The sequence below is a fragment of the Onychomys torridus genome, chromosome 10 (assembly GCF_903995425.1).
Source record: "Onychomys torridus chromosome 10, mOncTor1.1, whole genome shotgun sequence".
Lineage (NCBI taxonomy): Eukaryota > Metazoa > Chordata > Mammalia > Rodentia > Cricetidae > Onychomys > Onychomys torridus.
This window is the reverse complement of record NC_050452.1, coordinates 56,781,956-56,800,974: the sequence shown is the minus strand read 5'-3', so window position 1 is coordinate 56,800,974 and position 19,019 is coordinate 56,781,956. Positions and strand designations below refer to the sequence as shown.

Sequence of the window (19,019 nt, the reverse complement as noted above, 5' to 3'; positions counted from 1 at the left end):
TTCCAAATTATTCAGAGATTATGAAATTTCTGAAATTAACCAACTTCTACACATATGAAACACAATATAAGGTCAATCAAGTGTTTTTCAACTCAATATAAGGTCAATTTCACTAATTTAAGACATAAAACTTTCATTTTGGGCTTAGCAGAAATTAGTGCATCTTAGATCCAATTTTTACAGGTACCAAATGTGTATATATTTAAAATTTTTGTCTGAGACCAATATGAATGAGATTCATCAATGTTTTTTGCTGTTTTCAATTGTTGATCACCTACTTCAGTGAAAAGATATAAAACTGAACTTGTCAGGATGAGGTCACTAATTCAGTATCAAAAAGTACACTTGCGTAAATTCCACTAAAGCCTAAGGAAGGAATCATTGGCACAGACATATTCTATAGCTAGGGCCTCACTGATAGTCCTTAACTGTCCTGTGGCTAAAGAAATGGAATCACCAAATAATTACATCCTGGGACAAGCTAGCAGAAGAAAATGAATTTAAATCACATTTAAATTTACCATTTGTATATCAAGGGCCTATGGGTGGAATAGAACTGTATTGCATAACTCATCTTGTATAACTTAGCTCAACTATTACGTAAGCCAATAGGAAGCTTCATAATTAACACTGGATTACAAGGCTGCTGTCACATCTTTCTGTGGTGATATTTTATTTGTGCACCCCAATAAAGCTTATCTGGGGATCAAAGGAAAAAGCCAGCCACTATATTAAACATAGAGGTCAGGCAATGGTAGCACATGCCTTTAATCCTAGCATTCGGAAGGCAGAGAGACTCATCTGGATCTCTGTGAGTTCAAAGGCCACACTGGGAACTGAGCCAGGCACGATGGCACATGCCTTTAATCCCAGCACTAGTTAACCATGGAGGTCTGTAGGTCTGTACAGACAGACAGGAAGCAATAGAGCTGGGCAGGAAGAGGAAATGATGTAGCTGGGCGGAGAGAGGAAGTAAGATGGCAGGGCACAGAAAGGTATATAGGCTTGCATATACAGGAAGTGGCTCTCTTTAAGGCTGAGGATTTCTGTCAGAGGATTCGTGGAGTTGGGTGAGGTAATAGCTGGGGGCTGTGGCTTATTCTATTCCTCTGATCTCTCAGTTTTCACCCCAGTACTTGGCTCCCGGTTTTTTTTTTATTTATAAGACCTTTTAAGATATGTCTTACATTTTTCCCTGAGAGTGAGAACACATCAGCAGAGACTTCTTCCTGCAGTGTGAGTAAGCCACATTAGTGACCAAACATTCTGTGACTCGGTTTTTTTCTCCTCAGACTACTCCAGCCCAGTGACTCTAAACACCAATCTCCAAAAATCTACCTTACGGCCTTATTCACAGAGGAGCTGGGTCACAGTCTGAGGGCAGCAAAGGCAGATCACAACACACCTAAGCAGTCTAAGTGCCTCACAGCAGACACTTGGATATAGTCTTTTAACATACACATATGCATATGAGGGAACTGGGTAAGTTGTACAGGGTTAGGCGAGAAAGCAAGCATGATGGCAAATAACTGTTTTATTCTTTCATAAAACTGAGTTCTGTGACTTTAGGGTCCAGCTTGGAGCCAGGAGGAACAGAGCTGGAATTTAAAACTACTTAAAAAGGAAAGGGTTAAAAACCAGAACTGCAGCAGATTTTATGCACCAGGAATAACTGTTATACCATATCTATCATTCACATGTGAGCTCATGTAATTTATCTTCAATTAGAATTATTATCCATTCAGCAGCTGAAGCCCAAGAATTGCTGATACTCGGCAGATGAGGAAGCATCTTCGGTCTCTGGACTCTTGCCTTTCTTAAGCAAAATGATGATCACACCATATAGATCGGTTGCTCTAGAAAACCATTTTGGCCTGATGCGTAGGAAGCTGCACTGCCAGCATTTCCGTCGGCAGCATCATCTGACCCTCAATGGCTCCTGAAGACTGGGCTCTGTAGCTTCATCAGATCTACAGTGTAGTCCCGAATCCACCAAGAAAAGAGCACATACCTTTTCAATCCAGGATCTGCTCCCAAGTAATGAGTTACTGTAGCTACTTAAGAGCCATTTCAGTGTCTGGTCCACAGAGTGTAGAATATACTTAGGAATCACCTAGACATCCGCAAGTGAGTTCTTTATCTCCAGCCAGCCAGTCAGCCTTGACTTCATCAGTGGCTCACATAGCCCAATTTACACACTCAGCATCTGGCTGAACTCACCTTTATAAACCCTCTAAGACAGCGCACAAGAAAGACCCCTTTTCACACACAGCCAACTAATACAAGCAATAGAATCCAGAGGTCAATGCATTTGGCCCATTGTGTTGGAAGAGTATGATTGAAGAGACAGCAATGAGTGTTTCACTTCAGAGAACTGGCTCCCCTTTGGAAATGCAGGCCAACCTTTACTAAAGGAACCCTCTTGCAGCAGTTAATACACTGATCAAATTTACAAAGGCATTCCCCTAAATTGTTTCTCCATGGACGGCTTTGCCCATGTGTCTTGGGTGGAATGACACTCCACAGAGCCGGTCTGAGAAATACAACTTTGGCATGGTGGTGTCTTCAAAAGGCTTCACTAATTCCCCAGTCTGTCTGTCTGTTTTAAATTAACAAAAATCACTGTTAGAGAGCTATTGGACCTGGAATTTCAGACACACACACACACACGGTACTACAAACCTATATATTCTCTTTCTGCCTATATATAAAACATAGGTTTGCTGTACTGTATAATTCTGACCTCCTAAGCAAGAACATATTCAAAGCCAGGCATATGAGCTAGTCCTGATGATGGCTGTGCACAATCCCTGAGTGAACCAGTCAGTTCACAAAGGCTGCTTAAAGTCAAGACAGTTGGGGAATAGTTTTCAGTTGCCCAAATGGACAAATGAGCAGGTATTATATAAAACAATTTATAACAACTTATTTAGAACTAGTGATTCTGGTTGTTACCCAAGAGTCTCTATGCAGTAGAATTGGTAACATTCACAGAGCTATCTTTTTTTTTGATATGCAGTCACATTTCACTCAGCTATGGTCTAAAAAATGTATAATTAGCTGATTTCATACATCTGTGAACAGCATGATACATTACTTAATGAACCTAGAGAGCCATCACATCGCTAGGCACTGTATTTCATGGGACTACTGACTTCTATGCAGCCCACCACAAACAGCAATGCCATGAGGCAGCACATGACCAAGCTGCTTCATAGAGCAACTTGGCTGAGGGGCTCACTTCCTTGACCCACATCACTACTGACATTTGGAGAATTCTTCTGTGGAAACCATGTGTTCGGCAGTAGGTAAGATGTTGAGCAGAACCTTTGACTTCTACCATTTAGGGTCACTGGCATCCACTTGGGGTCTTTCCATATTGCTTGTGTATAATCAAGCCAGTCTGGGTGAGAACAACTGTCCTTACGTTTACATTAAGCTTATGTCTTGGCTCTGCTTCCTTAAGGACTCCCTTTATAGGCCTAGAGACAGCTAAACAAACACCTAGTATTTAGCAGCACTAGAAATATCCTTCTCAATTCTGTATGATCAGGAAAAAAAAAGAAATCTTTGAATGCTGGAAAATGGCTAAGAAAGAGCACTCTGTATTTCAATGAGAATTACATGTAACTTTCCAGTTTGTATTAGTAAGAATCATCTGAATTGTGTTGCTTAAGTAATATAACCACCAGAAAAGATTAACTGCAACTGCATGTTATAACCTGTTAAGAATCATAAGGACTGAGGTATTCTAAGGATAAAAAAACAGCAATCACCAATGGCTACCGTCAGACCAGTCTCTTCCTGGACGGAACATTCACTATAAATTCTTAATTCAAAAATTTGACATATATCCTTTAAAGTGCTTGTATAAACTGTAGCAAAAAAAACAAAAACAAAAACAAAACAAAACCTGTGTCATGAAGAAGGTCGTTGGTCCTTGTCACCAAGCACACTATCTAATTTCAAAGCCATTTCCTCAATGTCCACATCTCCAGCTCTGTTACAATCGTCAACTCCAGACACAACACTTGCTTTTTTTTGTTCTTTTCTTATTGTGTTTAAGCACTTCTCAAGTCTCTTTATGAACGAGTCCACATCCTGTGTCTTCATCCCGATGGCTGCCGCCGCATTGAGGTAAGCACAAGGGTAATTATCTGTGTGGGACATGAAGCCTTGGAAAGTATGGCCACTCACAGTCTGCACAGACCCAAGAGGCACAGCCCTGAAAGGGAAAAGCTTTATCAACCTGATGTGTCTGGTGATGTTAATAAATGCCACCCAGAAACAAGGCACCCGTCTCACTGAGCCATATAACCACCGATTAAGAGGAAGCTAAGAAAGCACAAATCACGACCTATGCAAACAAACTGTCAGCTTATAATGCAAGTATAAAACACAACTGAAAAGTCCTGCCTAGTGATGACCATTTACTCACCTTCTCTAATGGATAGCAAGAGTCTCAAGGAATTCCACTATTTTCACATCTTCTTCAAAGAAGTAATAAGAAATTTAGTTTTGTGCCAAATCTCGAATCTGACTTGAACTGTGTAAGCCAAACTGCTTTGGTTTATTGTTACCTCACCATCAACAACTGAGAATTGCAACCATGTAACCAGCACTGTGTAATGAAGGAGCTCACAGTGAGATCCAGCACGGTGTAATGAAGGAGCTCACAGTGAGATCCAGCACGGTGTAATGAAGGAGCTCACAGTGAGATCCAGCACGGTGTAATGAAGCTCACAGTGAGATCCAGCACGGTGTAATGAAGGAGCTCACAGTGAGATCCAGCACTGTGTAATGAAGGAGCTCACAGTGAGATCCAGCACTGTGTAATGAAGGAGCTCACAGTGAGATCCAGCACAGTGTAATGAAGGAGCTCACAGTGAGATCCAGGAACTGTGTAATGAAGGAGCTCACAGTGAGATCCAGCACTGTGTAATGAAGGAGCTCACAGTGAGATCCAGGAACTGTGTAATGAAGGAGCTCACAGTGAGATCCAGCACTGTGTAATGAAGCTCACAGTGAGATCCAGCACTGTGTAATGAAGGAGCTCACAGTGAGATCCAGCACTGTGTAATGAAGGAGCTCACAGTGAGATCCAGCACCGTGTAATGAAGGAGCTCACAGTGAGATCCAGCACGGTGTAATGAAGCTCACAGTGAGATCCAGCACCGTGTAATGAAGGAGCTCACAGTGAGATCCAGCACCGTGTAATGAAGGAGCTCACAGTGAGATCCAGCACTGTGTAATGAAGGAGCTCACAGTGAGATCCAGCACTGTGTAATGAAGGAGCTCACAGTGAGATCCAGCACTGTGTAATGAAGGAGCTCACAGTGAGATCCAGCACTGTGTAATGAAGGAGCTCACAGTGAGATCCAGGAACTGTGTAATGAAGGAGCTCACAGTGATATCCAGCACTGTGTAATGAAGGAGCTCACAGTGAGATCCAGCACTGTGTAATGAAGGAGCTCACAGTGAGATCCAGGAACTGTGTAACTGCTTCAGTGGGGGGAGGTTGGCAACAGCAACAGCCCACCAACAGCATGTGCATTATTTGAGGTTGGCTTCCACTGCATCCTTAGACACAAGCAGATTTCTAATCTTTCACTTTTTAAGAAACCAATTAAAGGCCAGGAGGTGGTGGCGCACACAGCTTTAACCCCAGCACTCAGGAGGCAGAGGCCAGGTGATCTCTGTGCGTTGGAGGCCAACCTGGTCTGCAGAGTGAGTTCCAGGACAGCCAGGGCTATTTTACAAAGAAACCCTGTCTCAAAAAACCAAAAAAGAAAAAGAGAGGGAGGAGAGAGACAGAGAGACAGAGAGAGAGAGAGAACCAATTAAGATCAACCCATATACAAAGACAAATAGCGGCCTCTTACAAAACCATTTTAAAAGCATCAAACTATGCAGCATACAGTTTCTCAAGTTAAAAGCTCAACTGACCTAAGATTTTTTTCCTTTGAACAAGCTGTCATTTAGCCAGCTGTGGTTAACATTGGAAGAGAGACAGGAGGATCCAGAGGCCAGCAGGGTACATAACAAGACACTAGCTCAAAACAAAACAATGGAGTCAGAGGGATGGCTCAGCGGTTAAGAATTCATACTCTTCTTGCAGAAGACTCGGAGGGTCCAAATTCCATTACCAGCATCCACATCAGCTAGCTCACAACCTACCTATGACTCCAGCTCCAAGAAGATCCAATCAAAGCACAAATAAGAACTAAGTCCTTTAACACAGGCATTTCATCCTCTGCAAGTGGTTAAGAGTGGTCCCCATAGGCTCATATATTTGAATGCTTGTCATCAGAAAGTGACACTACTTAGAAGACTTTACTTAAAAAGATTAGGAGGTCTGGTCTTATTAAGAGTGGGTGCGGCCTTATAGGAGAAAGTATGTCACTGGGGTGGATTTTTGAGGTTTCAGAAGCCCAAGCCAGGCCCAGTGGCTCTCTCTCCCTTTCTGCTGCCTGCAGATCCAGATGTAGAACTCTTGGCTCCTTCTCCAGCACTATGTCTGCCTGCCTGTCACCATGCTCTCCACCATGATGAAAATGGACTAAACCTCTGAAATTGTAAGCAAGCCCAAATTAAATGCATCCCTTTGTAAGAACTGTCATGGTCATGGTGTCTCTTCACAGCAACAGAACACTGACTAAGAGAGGTAGTCAGAATAATGCTTTCACAAAGATGTGATGGAAAGCATTTAAAGCAAAATACATCATTTTTCTCTAATGTAAAATAGCTGATTTTGATGCCCACATACATATGAGCAGAAAGTACACTTCTAAGATAACTCTTGGTCAAGAAAGGCGTAATTCTCTTAGTTTAGTGTTCCGGTTAGTTCTGGTTGTCAACCTAACACAACCTAAAGTCAACTGGAAGAGGGAACCTCAGATCAGATTGGCCTCCAGGCTAATCTATGGGATAGTATCATGACTGCTAATTAATGTAGGAGGGCCCAGCTCACTGTGGGCAGTACTATCCCTAGGCAGGTGGTCCTGAACTATTTAAGAAAGGAAGCTGAACACAGGTGAATGAATGAGCCATAAAACATCTTTCCTCAATGGATACTACATCAATTCCCGCTTCAGTTGCTACCCTGACTTCCCTCAATGATGGACTATGACCTGGAGTATAAGCTAAATAAACACTTTAAAAAAAAAAAAAAAAAAAAAGCAACTTTTCCACTTGAAATTGATAGCAAAGATGTCTTATTTCTGGTCTACTATTCTAATATGACAATACTGAAGATCATCTAAGGAAGAATTAGACAAAAATCTACACAGAAACTAGGCCTTGCAAGACAGGAGGCTTGCAAGTTCTATGCCTGACTGGGCCATATAGTAAGCTCAGGTTCAGCCTGGAAACTCAGTGGTAGCCTGTCTGGAAATAAAAAGAGAGTTGGGGATGCATCGGTGGTCAGGTGTGTACCATGCATGCCTTGGGCCCTAGGTTCAATCCCTAAAACTGCAGCGGCTGCAACAGTTCCAACAACTGCAACAATGCACCCAGAGAGGTACTAAAGCAAACAAGACTCCTGCTTCCAGTGTTTTGACCACACACAGTCCAGGTGGGGTGAAAACAGCCTCACAGTTCATTACCTTCTTGCTCTCTGGCCACAGTGAATTCTCAGGCATGGCTCAATATATAGTGAAGGGCTCCTGATGAGAAGTCCTTGATCAAACTTTTCTTTTAAAGAAAAGCCAACATAAGCACTTTCATTGCAATAAATCCTGAAATTCATTAGGTGGTATGGGGTGGGACTAAGGAGTCAGACAAAATAATATTTATCTTACCAAATCACCACATAGGATAGAAAAGGACAAGAAGAGCTGAAGAAGGAAAAGCCAAGAAACTGGCATCATCAGAGAGCCAAGCACCAAACCCAGAAGGCACTAAAGCCAAAACAAAAGCATCATTGTCTTGGACGACATTCATATCATTGAGCTTTCGCTTGTTGGCATGCATATAAATAAACATTACCTTCCATTTGAACTTTCAAGTTCTTAAAATTTAGGAAGTAGAGCTTCAAAGTTATTAAGATTAGAAAAGTTTTGAAAAATCCATTAGAAAAACCATAGGATGAAACCAAAACAGATTATAAAAGTACAGATGTCCCAGCTGGTTGAGAGACAGACATATATCGTGTCCTAGAGGTGACACCAAAAACAAATAAATTCATCTCTTAAATCTACTCACCTGTGCTGTGGATATCGCTTTGTATAAATAAAATGCTGATTGGCCAGTAGCCAGGCAGGAAGTATAGGCAAGACAAGCAAAAAAGAAAATTCTGGAAAGTGAAGGCTGAGGAAGGAGCCGCTGCCAGCCACCACCATGAGAAGATGTTAAGATATTGGTAAGCCATAAGCCATGTGGCAACTTACAGATTAATAGAAATGGGTTAATTTAAGATATAAGAATTAGATAATAAGAAGCCTGCCATGGCTATACAGTTTGTAAGCAACAGAAGTCTCTGTGTGTTTACTCAGTTGGGTCTGAGTGGCTGCGGGACTGGTGGGTGAGAGAGATTTGTCCTGACCGTGAGCCAGACAGGATTGGAGAAAACTTCAGCTACACACCTGGCTCCAGAAACTTGTCTGGTAAAAAGCATTGAGCCAAGTTGAGTGACAGCTTTGTCATGGTGTCCATCTAGTGTCCTAAGTGTCATAGCTAGGAGAAAACAAAAACAAAAACAATTCAAGAAGCTTTTGGATTACAAAAACCACTCAAGACAAATAATGATAAAGAAACTACTTTCATTCATTGTTCTGTAGATTAGCAGCACTTTAGTGTACTTGATACATTATAGCAAGGATTGTTTCCATATTGGACAAACACAATTTTAAGCAAACAGGTTCACAAATCATGGAAAAAACTTCCATATCACTGTGATCACAGGAGCTGCTAACTAAATCCAACCAAATTGGAAGAACTTAAGCAATATATATAAATATTATATGTGAATAGCAGTACATATAAGACCAAGATCAACTTCTGCATACACAAATGTATAATTGCCATTCTGAGACCTCATGGTAAACTGCATCCTTGGTACCCCACCACTGCCATAGCCATCATTTATTGAAGACTGGCTTGCCAAGCTAGACACTTTACAAACATTGTTGTACATTGTCTTATGTCAACCTGACACAAGCTAGAGTCATCAGCAGGGAAGAAGCCTCAATTGAGGAAATGCCTCCATGAGATCCAGCTGTAAGGCATTTTCTCAATTAGTGGTCAATGGGGGAATGCCTAGCCCATGGTGGGTGGTGCCCTCCCTGGGCCGCTGATCCTGGGTACTATAAGAAAGCAGCTCCCCTCCATGGCCTCTGCATCAGCTCCTGCCTCCAGGATCCTGCCCTGTTTGAGTTCCTGCCCTGACTTCCTTGAGTGATGATAGCAATGCCGAAGTGTAAGCCAAATAAGCCGTCTCCTCCTCAACTTGCTCTTTGGCCACAGTGCTTGCTGCAGCAACAGAAACCCTAAGACAACTGTCTCAACCACTTGTAAGCAATTTTGCATGATAGATTATTATCTCTATCTTAGAGATAGGGAAAAGGGATTGGCAACTAAAACATGGTAGAACAGATGTGCCCACCTACTACAAAGGATTAGGCAAAGGATTAGGGGCTTTGTATTAGGTGTTGGTGCCCACATGGTCTCCATGAATGCACATTCCAAAAGGGCTTCAGTTATAAATGATTCACTTTCCTCAACTGGATGGAAAATATAAAACATATTGTACTTCATATATACACAAACTAATTGTAAAAAATAAAATATAAAATAATTGTAGTATGTAAAAGTCAATTATTCACTTTTTAAAAATGCTTTTTATTTATGTTTGTTTGTGGGCAAGTGCATGTATGTTTAGGTGCTTCAAAAGCCAGAGAGGGTGTTGGATTCTCTAGAGCTGGAGTTAAAGGCAGTTGTGAGATGACTTTTCAGAGCTGAGAAAGGAATCAAATCCTCTGGAAGAGCATTCTTAACCACTGGTCATCCCTCTAGCCCACTATATTCACTTCAACAGTCCCTGATCTACGTGACAGAACTATCAGTCTGGAAATCAGCAGATCAACTCATGACCCAGCTCTCTGTAACACATAGAGGCTGAGGAAATAAGCAAAGGCACTGAAAATGTTATGCTGGTGCTTCATTAACTGAGCAATTTCCATTATGAGAAGCAAGCCCTACTTATGATCTGTATGCTCATTATATTTCCTGTGGACTCTGATTCCTTCACTAGATAGGTTTTACCTTAGAGAAACATTACAGCATTTCTAAAGGCTAAGTAAACTTCAAATTATCAGTTAATACTGGGATGGATTCAGAAATATCAGCATAATCAAAACAAGTTCACTGTTTCTATAAATAACAACTTCCTCCGAAGAATATCTCAGAAAAATATTCTCTTTTATTAAGAAAGAAAATTACCTAAAGATATAGGGTTGTGAGGTGTCTGCAGCAGTCTTTCATCATAGGTCTCTGCCAATTTCTTCAGTTGGGTGGACAAATATACAAACATTTCCTGAAATAACAAAATATCACATTTAAAAGTCAAATAAATACAACTCAACCTCATTACAAAATGGTATGAAATGTATGCTATTTACCATCTCCCATGTCTCTCCTTTGCCACAATACAGTGAGATTCAGAGCCACTGCAAACAGCAGACTGGCGGAAAGGCAGTCCAGCCCACTTCTGGTCTTGGGCTATAATATATCTCATCTCGGCCAAACTTTCAGCGCTAATACTTGAGAATTACTGACGGGAAGGGCAGCATACTGTTATGTTACCCAGGCTAGAGGAAACTTCTGCTCCTCCAGCCTTAGCTTCCCAACAGCTGGGATTTAAGCAGGTACCAACACATCTGGTGAGAGCACACCCTCTACCCAACAGCCACCCACTTCCGGACACAACACCAGCACAGCATGACTTCTCTTCCAACTCTTCAGCCCCTGCACTCTTCTACACAGAGGTCCTTCCATACCATAATGCTCCCTCTCTTCAACACTAAAACATTTCCATTTAGTATACGAGTTACACAGGAAGTGCAAGTTTAAGAAGTGTACTGCCTGTGTGTTTGCACTCACGGCTACATCCCCAGGTCAAACCAGGGGCCTTGTGTGTGCTAGGTTACATGCTCTACCTGTCAGCTCTATCCCTAGCCCCAAATCTACTGTTTAAGGGACACACAGCTAAAATTAACAATTTTCTTAACTCAATTCATAGACTACAATAACTAAAACTAAAATGTGTGTTTCTCTGCCAATAGCAGAAAACATAATAAATGTTTCTAAGTCTAAAATGTCACACTATAGACAATGCAGAATAACTGAGTCAGCAGCTATCTAAACTGAAAAGTTACTTTCTTCTGCTCCTGCTTTTGAAAGGTGCAAAAGTGAAAACCTACCTAAGTCCATCTGCAGTTGGATGAGTCTACTTTCACTGACCTCCATCCATGGTCAAACAGAAATTCTAAGAGACACCAAGGCTAACAGAGGAAACAACACTTCTTGAGTTCAGAGGCCACACAAGCAGCTGCTTCTCCCTAAGGCAGCTCTCTCAGAGCTGAAGTCCATAGATAAGCAACTCTATCCAGTACCAGAGAAAGACTAAAAGACGAAGAATGTCCAGTTTCCTTACAGCTACAAAGGCCTTAACCCTTGCTGACAATACGTATATTTTATATTCTTACCAAAGTGTTATACTAATAACCATTCTTAAATTTTAGGATATTTTATAAGAACAATTCTTAGCATGTCAGAATCATAAAATATTAGATCACGAAATTAGTTCTTTTTATAACCAAAAAGTAAAAAAAAAAAAACCCACAATTTTTATCTGTTAGATATGATAAGATGTCCTCTCGTCATATATATAATAAATATATATATTTACATATTTCAGAATATGTCATTTTCAGAAATATGTATATTTATTACATATAAATATATTTATATAATATACATAATCATGATCATAAGCTCTTGAAAATATAAATTATTTTCAAGTATTTTTTACAATGTTGTACATGGGTGTTTTGCCGGCGTGTGTGCCTGTGTGCCTGGTGCCTGTGGAGGCCAGAGGAGGCTGCTGGATCCCCTGAGCCTGAAGTTTCAGACGACTGTGCGCTGCCATGGGAGTACTTGGAATCAAACCCAGAAGTATCTCTTCAGTCCTTATTTTCAAGTCTTTCTATTCTTTATTTACTTCCAACAGCCCTACATTTTCAGAGCTGTGTAGAGCAGTAACTCATCTAGCACCTAGTATTTTTAATAGACTATTTTTTCTGAGCACATTTATTAACATTCAATATTTGCCTGAATCTCAAAATATACCCCTATGCACAAGGTATGCTTGATAATGACACCAACAACTGTCATCTACAACCCCAAAAATCTGCCTAGTATTGAAAGATCAACATTCTACTTTATATAGACTGCCAAAAGTTTACAGCAAAAATGTTTCTGTTTACATCTTTTTTCCTGTATAATTTATAACTTCACTAAAACATAAAACATTAAACATAATTTGAATAAAAATTGAAAAATATTTAAGACAACTGTGGTCATTTTCAGAAATGGGATGGAAAAGTTATGTGTAAAGTTATCATTTCTGGACATTTTGTACAAAGATTTTACCAGATCATCCTCAAACCAATATTCTTTTTTTTTTTTTTTAAGATGTATTTATTATGTATACAGTGTTCTGTCTGCATATAAACCTGCAGGTCAGAAGAGGGCGCCAGATCTCATTACGGATGGTTGTGAGCCACCATGTGGGTGCTGGGAACTGAACTCAGGACCTCTGGAAGAGCAGCCAGTGCTCTTAACCTCTGAGCCATCTCTCCAGCCCTCTAACCAATATTCTACTACTCCTTCAAATAGCAGCGCACATAAGAATCAAACGGAAGTGAAAATACCAAGAAGTGTACGGCAACTGGAACAATGCGCAATCTCTTCCTACTGCATTGGTCCCTAAAATAGAATGCATGGGTTGTGTGTGGGTTTTCATCTACTACAAAGTACGCACGTTGGTAATTTTGTATGCTCTGCACTTTTTAAAACAGTCTCTTATTTCCACATAGATATGAAATGTTCATATCTCGTTATCTATACTATTTACTAAGTCCCAACTTTCATCAGTAGGTCTAACACTTCCAAACTCTCAATAACAGCCAGGAAATGCCCTTTATGGATTCCCATGTCCCCATAGCAACAAGGCTACCTTCGCCTTTCATTTATTATGAAGGATATATGCTGTGGATATCGCCCTGTGTAAATAAATTTCTGATTGGCCAGTGGCCAGGCAGGAAGTATAGGCGGGACAAGAGAGAAGAGAATTCTGGGAAGTAGAAGGCTGGAGAGAGACACCGCCTACCGCTGCCATGAAAAGCAACATGTAAAGACACTGGTAAGCCACACGCCATGTGGCAAAGTATAGATTAACAGAAATGGGTTAATTTAAGATAGAAGAAGCAGATAACAAGCAGCCTGCCATGGCCATACAGTTTCTAAACAATGTAAGTTTCTGTGTGCTTTCTTGGTTGGGTCTGAGCGACTGTGGGACTGGCGGGTAAGAGAGATTTGTCCTGACTGGGTCGGGCAGGAAAATTCCAACTACAGATATATGAAAGAAACGGAGTTCTTCAGTTTATGTACTTCAGTGCTGAAGCCAAATTTAAAATAATCTGCTATCTAGTGTGGCTGTCACATCGGTAGAGTAGAACCAAATGAGTACTTAATTTGTACCTGAGCTAACTTTTTCTGAAAAGTTATCTAGAGGGTACCTACAAATGGAACCATGCATATATGGTTTTATCAGAAAACTGAATTTGTGAATATTCAATTCTAATCCATTAAAATAAAGTACTTTCAACCAGCTCTATCAATCACTAGCTAATACCACCAGCAAAATGTAGAGGTTCAGATTTATTTGTCAAGACCTGGTCTCACCATGAAGCCTACACTGCCTTGCCCTTCTGAGTACTGGGATTATAGGTACATGTCTCTACCCCTAGCCAGAATTCAGTTTTAACTGTAAGTAACATAGGGAGATAAATCTTTATGTTATAATCATAAGGTAACTAAGTCTCATGTATCATTAGTGTTAAAGTAACTCAATTTTTAAAAATTATTTTCAAATGAAGTTCATATTCAACAACAAATATTTACAAATTCTTTACTGAGTATAGAGGTTGTAATAGGTAAATACCCGATACCTCAAGTGCAATATATCAAACTGTGCACAGTTCATGTATTACAGTACTAAATGTCCTATTAATATCACCACACTTTAAAGTTATCTTTCAGGAGACTGTATGGCGATCCTTCACTAACACTGAGCTAAGCAGTTTTTACCTGATGCATGAAGATGCTACAGAACTTGTACTATTTTCTGCTACAGTTAAATCTATAACTGACATTTATTATAAAATACTTCTGTAACGGGAGAAATTTATAAGCAGCCCAAGCAAATGTGTATAGAAAGATCTTACTTACAAGAAATGAAATAATATTGATTTTCTATGTCCTTTGTGCTGTATTTAACTTAATTTTAAAAGACTCTCACTACAGATAAACGGAACTGTATACCTGAATGCTAATGTCAGCTATATTTCTAGAATAAAAACACAAAACCTTATACTTTTAATGGAAAAGGAGCTAAATTATATTAAGAATTATCTTTTGTATGGTCTTGGGATTGCAGAATGATCTGCAGTCATGAAACCCAACATCCAGACTAACCCTCATTAGAATCCAGATGTGCACAGTTCAAACTTCCAAGAAAATGTCTTAGGCTATGTCTGTGAAACAAGTTGCATCATGTGATGGGGTAGGAGAAAATGGTGTTCCATGTCTGTCTCAGAAGGTAAAGGAACCAAAGTATGGAAGATGGACAACAGCATGGATATATATCCACATACACAGACATCCATAGAAGAAAATGGTACTAAATTTTGTGGTCCCCACTGTGGCTGCCACCAAGGACCAATACACATTCAACAAGGCTTGCCTCGGTGGCAAAAACATTGCTTTCCAGTGCTGAAGCCTCACATCCAGGCCCCAAATTGGACATTGGCAAGAGATTCAAGAATTCCATTTAGGGCACAAATGTACTACTTCTTCCAAATTTAGCTCTGTCATAAGCCACTGAAGTTACAAATCTAGTGTTCTTCTAGAACACGGTTCTAGCCCCAGGACAGCCATTCTACTACATTCCTCTTCTGTACTTGTCCAATTCAGCAGACACTTGCAACACTAAATGACTGTCTGCCACCCACCCTGCTCAGCAAAGCATTCTTCTATAAGGAGAGCTGGGCAGAATAATCAGTTTCTCTGGAAACAAGGCAGAAGTGAGAACAAACTTTTAAGGCTGATCTTTCTTTTTGCATAAAAAACAAACAAACAAACAAAACCCTGAAAGAAACAGTCTCCTGTATTTTTTGTTTTGTTTTGTTTTGTTTTTGTTTTTCAAGACAAGAGTTTCTCTGTGTAGCTTTGGAGCCTGTCCTGGACTAGCTCTGTAGACCAGGCTGGCCTCGAACTCACAGAGATACCTGCCTCTGCCTCCCGAGTACTGGGATTACAGGCGTGCGCCACCACCGCCCAGCAAGTCTCCTGTATTTTGTCCTCTTTTCTTCAAGGCCTCTTCGTTAAACTCCCGGTCAGTCCTCCCTCTATGAAGCAGATGCACTAATCAGGAAGGGGCTAAGGGCAGAGAGGCTCACAATTCACACACCAAGTTCCACTCTCTGATCCTCTCACCCTTCAAAAGGAAAGCCTGAGAAAAGGAATGGCTTCAAGCTGAGTCCTTGTCTGCCTCTATATGACAAAGGTAAGCCTTTTCTCAAGAGAGAGAGCTGGAAGAAATAACCTCTAAAAATACCATTGTGGGGAATAAGGGCACAGGAGAAAAAGAAAGCCCAAGTTTTCCTTTAACATTCCTTTTTTTAGTTCACATAACAGCAATAACATAAAAAGACGCTCTCAGTGATGGTTTATAAATAGCTCTGGCTGGCACAAAATAGCTTTGCCTCAGCTTCTCCACAGCTGAACCAATAAACTACCATGATGAAATGTTCATAGCAGAGAGAAGTCCATTTAGACAAAAAAAAAAAAGGCTACATTTCTGCACCAAATCCAATTAAAAAAAAAATGTATGCTAATATACGCAACTGTAGTTATGGAGGACATCCACATTTTCAGCAAGAGAAGACCTACTGGGTGAAAACATTAAAGAACAATGTCAGAGTTCTCAGACCAGCATTTCAGTATTCTGAAAATTACTCCATAGATAGCCTTTGTTCTAAGTAATTCTATACAGAGAATTTTAAATAAAATCAATTAGTGCATTTGAGAGCCTCTGGGGTTTTAAATGCTTCCACTAGATAGAATGGGAGGGTCTTAGGATCAATCATCATCTTTATGGCTTAAATGCCTAGCAAAAAGGATCGATCACTCCCTCAGTTCTACATGAGTAACTGCAAACATGAGAAGACAGTGGTAAGACAGAATACACAGGGGTCTGAGCAGCACTCACTCAGCCTTCACCAGCAGTTCTGGGACTTGAAAGTGGCCAGCCAGTCCTTGAGCAAGTTCATCTCCCCAGATCACACACATGAACTTGATGAACACTACATCAAAGAATGGATATAATGAACCTAGCAGAGGACCAGCGACATGGCTTAGCAGGCTGCACAAGCCTGACAACCTGAGTTCAATCCCTGAAACTCACAGTGCAAGGTGAGAACCAACTCCTGAAAGTTGTCCTCTAACCCCCACAAACAGGAACCCATCACCTTAGGATCCTGATTATATGAATAAGGTTTCTCTAAAGACTTGTCTTCCCTTAGCTATAACAGTCTATAAAAGTGACTACTTTCATGGAAGTATAAAACTATAGTTTTGGGCATGGGTGGTGGCACACGCCTTTAATCCCAGCACTTGGGAGGCAGAGGCAGGATCTCTGTGAGTTCCAGGAAAGGTGCAAAGCTACACAGAGAAACCCTGTCTCGGAAAAAAAACAAAACAAACAAACAAAAAAAAAAACTATAGTTTTATTCCTACCATATAAAAGTTTGTTGAGAGATGGCTCAGCAGTTAAGAGCATTGATTGCTCTTCCAGAGGTCCTGAGTGCAATTCCCAGCAACCACATGGTGGCTCACAACCATCTGTAATGGGATCAGATTCCTTATTCTGGTGTATATTTAAAATATACGTATATTTAAAATATACGAATAAATAAATCTTTTAAAAAAAGTTTATTGTCTGGTTTAGCAAAGTACAATTTATACATGGTAAAACTTCAAGTGTCCACTTTCCAAATGCTCACATCTCTGAATTTTGAACAGCCACAAAACCACTTCAACTAAAGACATCTCACCACCCCAGAAAGGTACGTCCCCACTCTAGCCTCCAGAACTCATCTGTTTTCTGTCCCTGTCTCATCCACCTCTTCCAAGGTGGCATACAGATGAAGACCACGTAAGTCTTCTGAGTCGGGATGATGTCATTTATTATTTGCACTTAGGTCACCATTTGTTGTGTATCTGTAGTTGGGTCTGTCTACTGCTAAGGATAGATGCACCAGTGTGTTCCTCTGTCCATCAAATGATGGACACTTGCTTCTGGTTTGGACAAGTTTTTATGAACGGAATCATTATAAGCACTCAACTATAGATTTTTATACAAACTCAAGCTTTCATTCTTGAGCAAACAGCGAGAAGCAGAATAGCTGCTTTGTGTGAGTTGTGTTTAACTTTTAGGAAGTTCCAAAGCTGTGTTGCATTGGGTGGTAGTGGCACATGCCTTTAATCCCAGCACTCAGGAGGCAGAGCCAGGTGGATCTCTGTGAGTTCGAGGCCAGCCTGGTCTATAGAGTGATATCCAGGACAGGCTCCAAAACTACACAGAGAAACCCTGTCTCAAAAAAACAAAACAACAATGAAAAAAAAAAAAAAACAACCCACCAAAGCTGTGTTGCATTTCACATTCCTATCAGCAGTGTCTAAGGGTTCGCCCTGCTCCGGGTCTCTGACAGGACTCAGTGCCATCAGGTTTTTGTTGTTTCAGTTGTGTTTTTGTTTTTGCACTAGCCATTTCTAGTAAGTGTGTAATGGCTGATCACTGTGGTTTTAATTTGCATTTCTCTAATGAATGTACATGTAAATCTTACACGTCTCACAATTTAAAAAGTAAACTACTTTTCCGTGGATTAAATTAATAGGGAAAGAAAGATTGGAGTAAAATGCTACAAAATGTTAAACATCAAATCTATTTGAGGAGTAAGACTGTTAGAGTATCTATGATAATAGTTATGTCCATGCTTTAAAATATGTGAAGTATGGGCTGGAGAGATGGCTCAGAGGTTAAGAACACTGAATGTTCTTCCAGAGGTCCTGATTCAATTCCCAGCAACCACATGGTGGCTCACAGCCATCTGTAATGAGATCTGGTGCCCTCTTCTAGTGTGCAGGCATACATGTAGACAGAATACTGTATACACACATAAATAAATAAATCTTAAAAAAAAAAAAATGTGAAGTACACCCAAAGGATTACAATTGCCAGTTGGTACCATAAGGCTATATAGTCACAAATTCCATGCCAGGAGCCTCTACCATTCCTATATAGGAGATGGATAAACTCTTTAATCTGACCTGACTCATCAACAATTATGGAACTGTCCTGAATGAAGCTTTTCTATGTTAGTCTGTTTTAAAAGACTGGGTCTCACTATGTGGCCACAAATTCCTGGGCTCCAGTGATCCTCCTGCCTCAGCCTCCTGAGTAGCTGCAACAACGACAGGCCCACACCACAAAGCTTATCACTTATTTTTTTCACAGCCAACATAAGTAATGAATCCAGCATTTCAGCAATGATGGAGGGTTTTATTATTTTAGTATAAGAAGGTGGCTGACTCCTACTGGTTTTTCCACCTGGGACTAGCCGCCCTTCACACCACAAAGTCTTCAGGTTTCCAAACCACTCAAAAGAAAACTTTTCCAT

General features: G+C 40.5%; 1 protein-coding gene across 2 annotated transcripts in view; it reads right to left on the bottom strand.

Moving 5' to 3' along the window:
- Positions 1 to 1,519: 1,519 nt before the first annotated feature.
- Sepsecs (Sep (O-phosphoserine) tRNA:Sec (selenocysteine) tRNA synthase) overlaps positions 1,520 to 19,019 on the bottom strand; it is a 32,480-nt gene continuing 14,980 nt past the window's right edge. The window contains exons 9-12 of one of the 2 annotated variants that reach the window (XM_036201116.1): positions 10,438 to 10,531; positions 8,583 to 8,673; positions 3,914 to 4,225; positions 1,520 to 2,599 (exon numbers count right to left, since the gene is read on the bottom strand). In XM_036201116.1, the coding sequence (XP_036057009.1) occupies positions 3,919 to 4,225; positions 8,583 to 8,673; positions 10,438 to 10,531 (492 nt within the window). In that variant the 3' untranslated portion in view covers positions 1,520 to 2,599; positions 3,914 to 3,918. Of the gene's footprint in view, positions 4,226 to 8,582; positions 8,674 to 10,437; positions 10,532 to 19,019 lie in introns of both variants that reach the window. The other variant, XM_036201115.1, reaches the window with a different exon arrangement.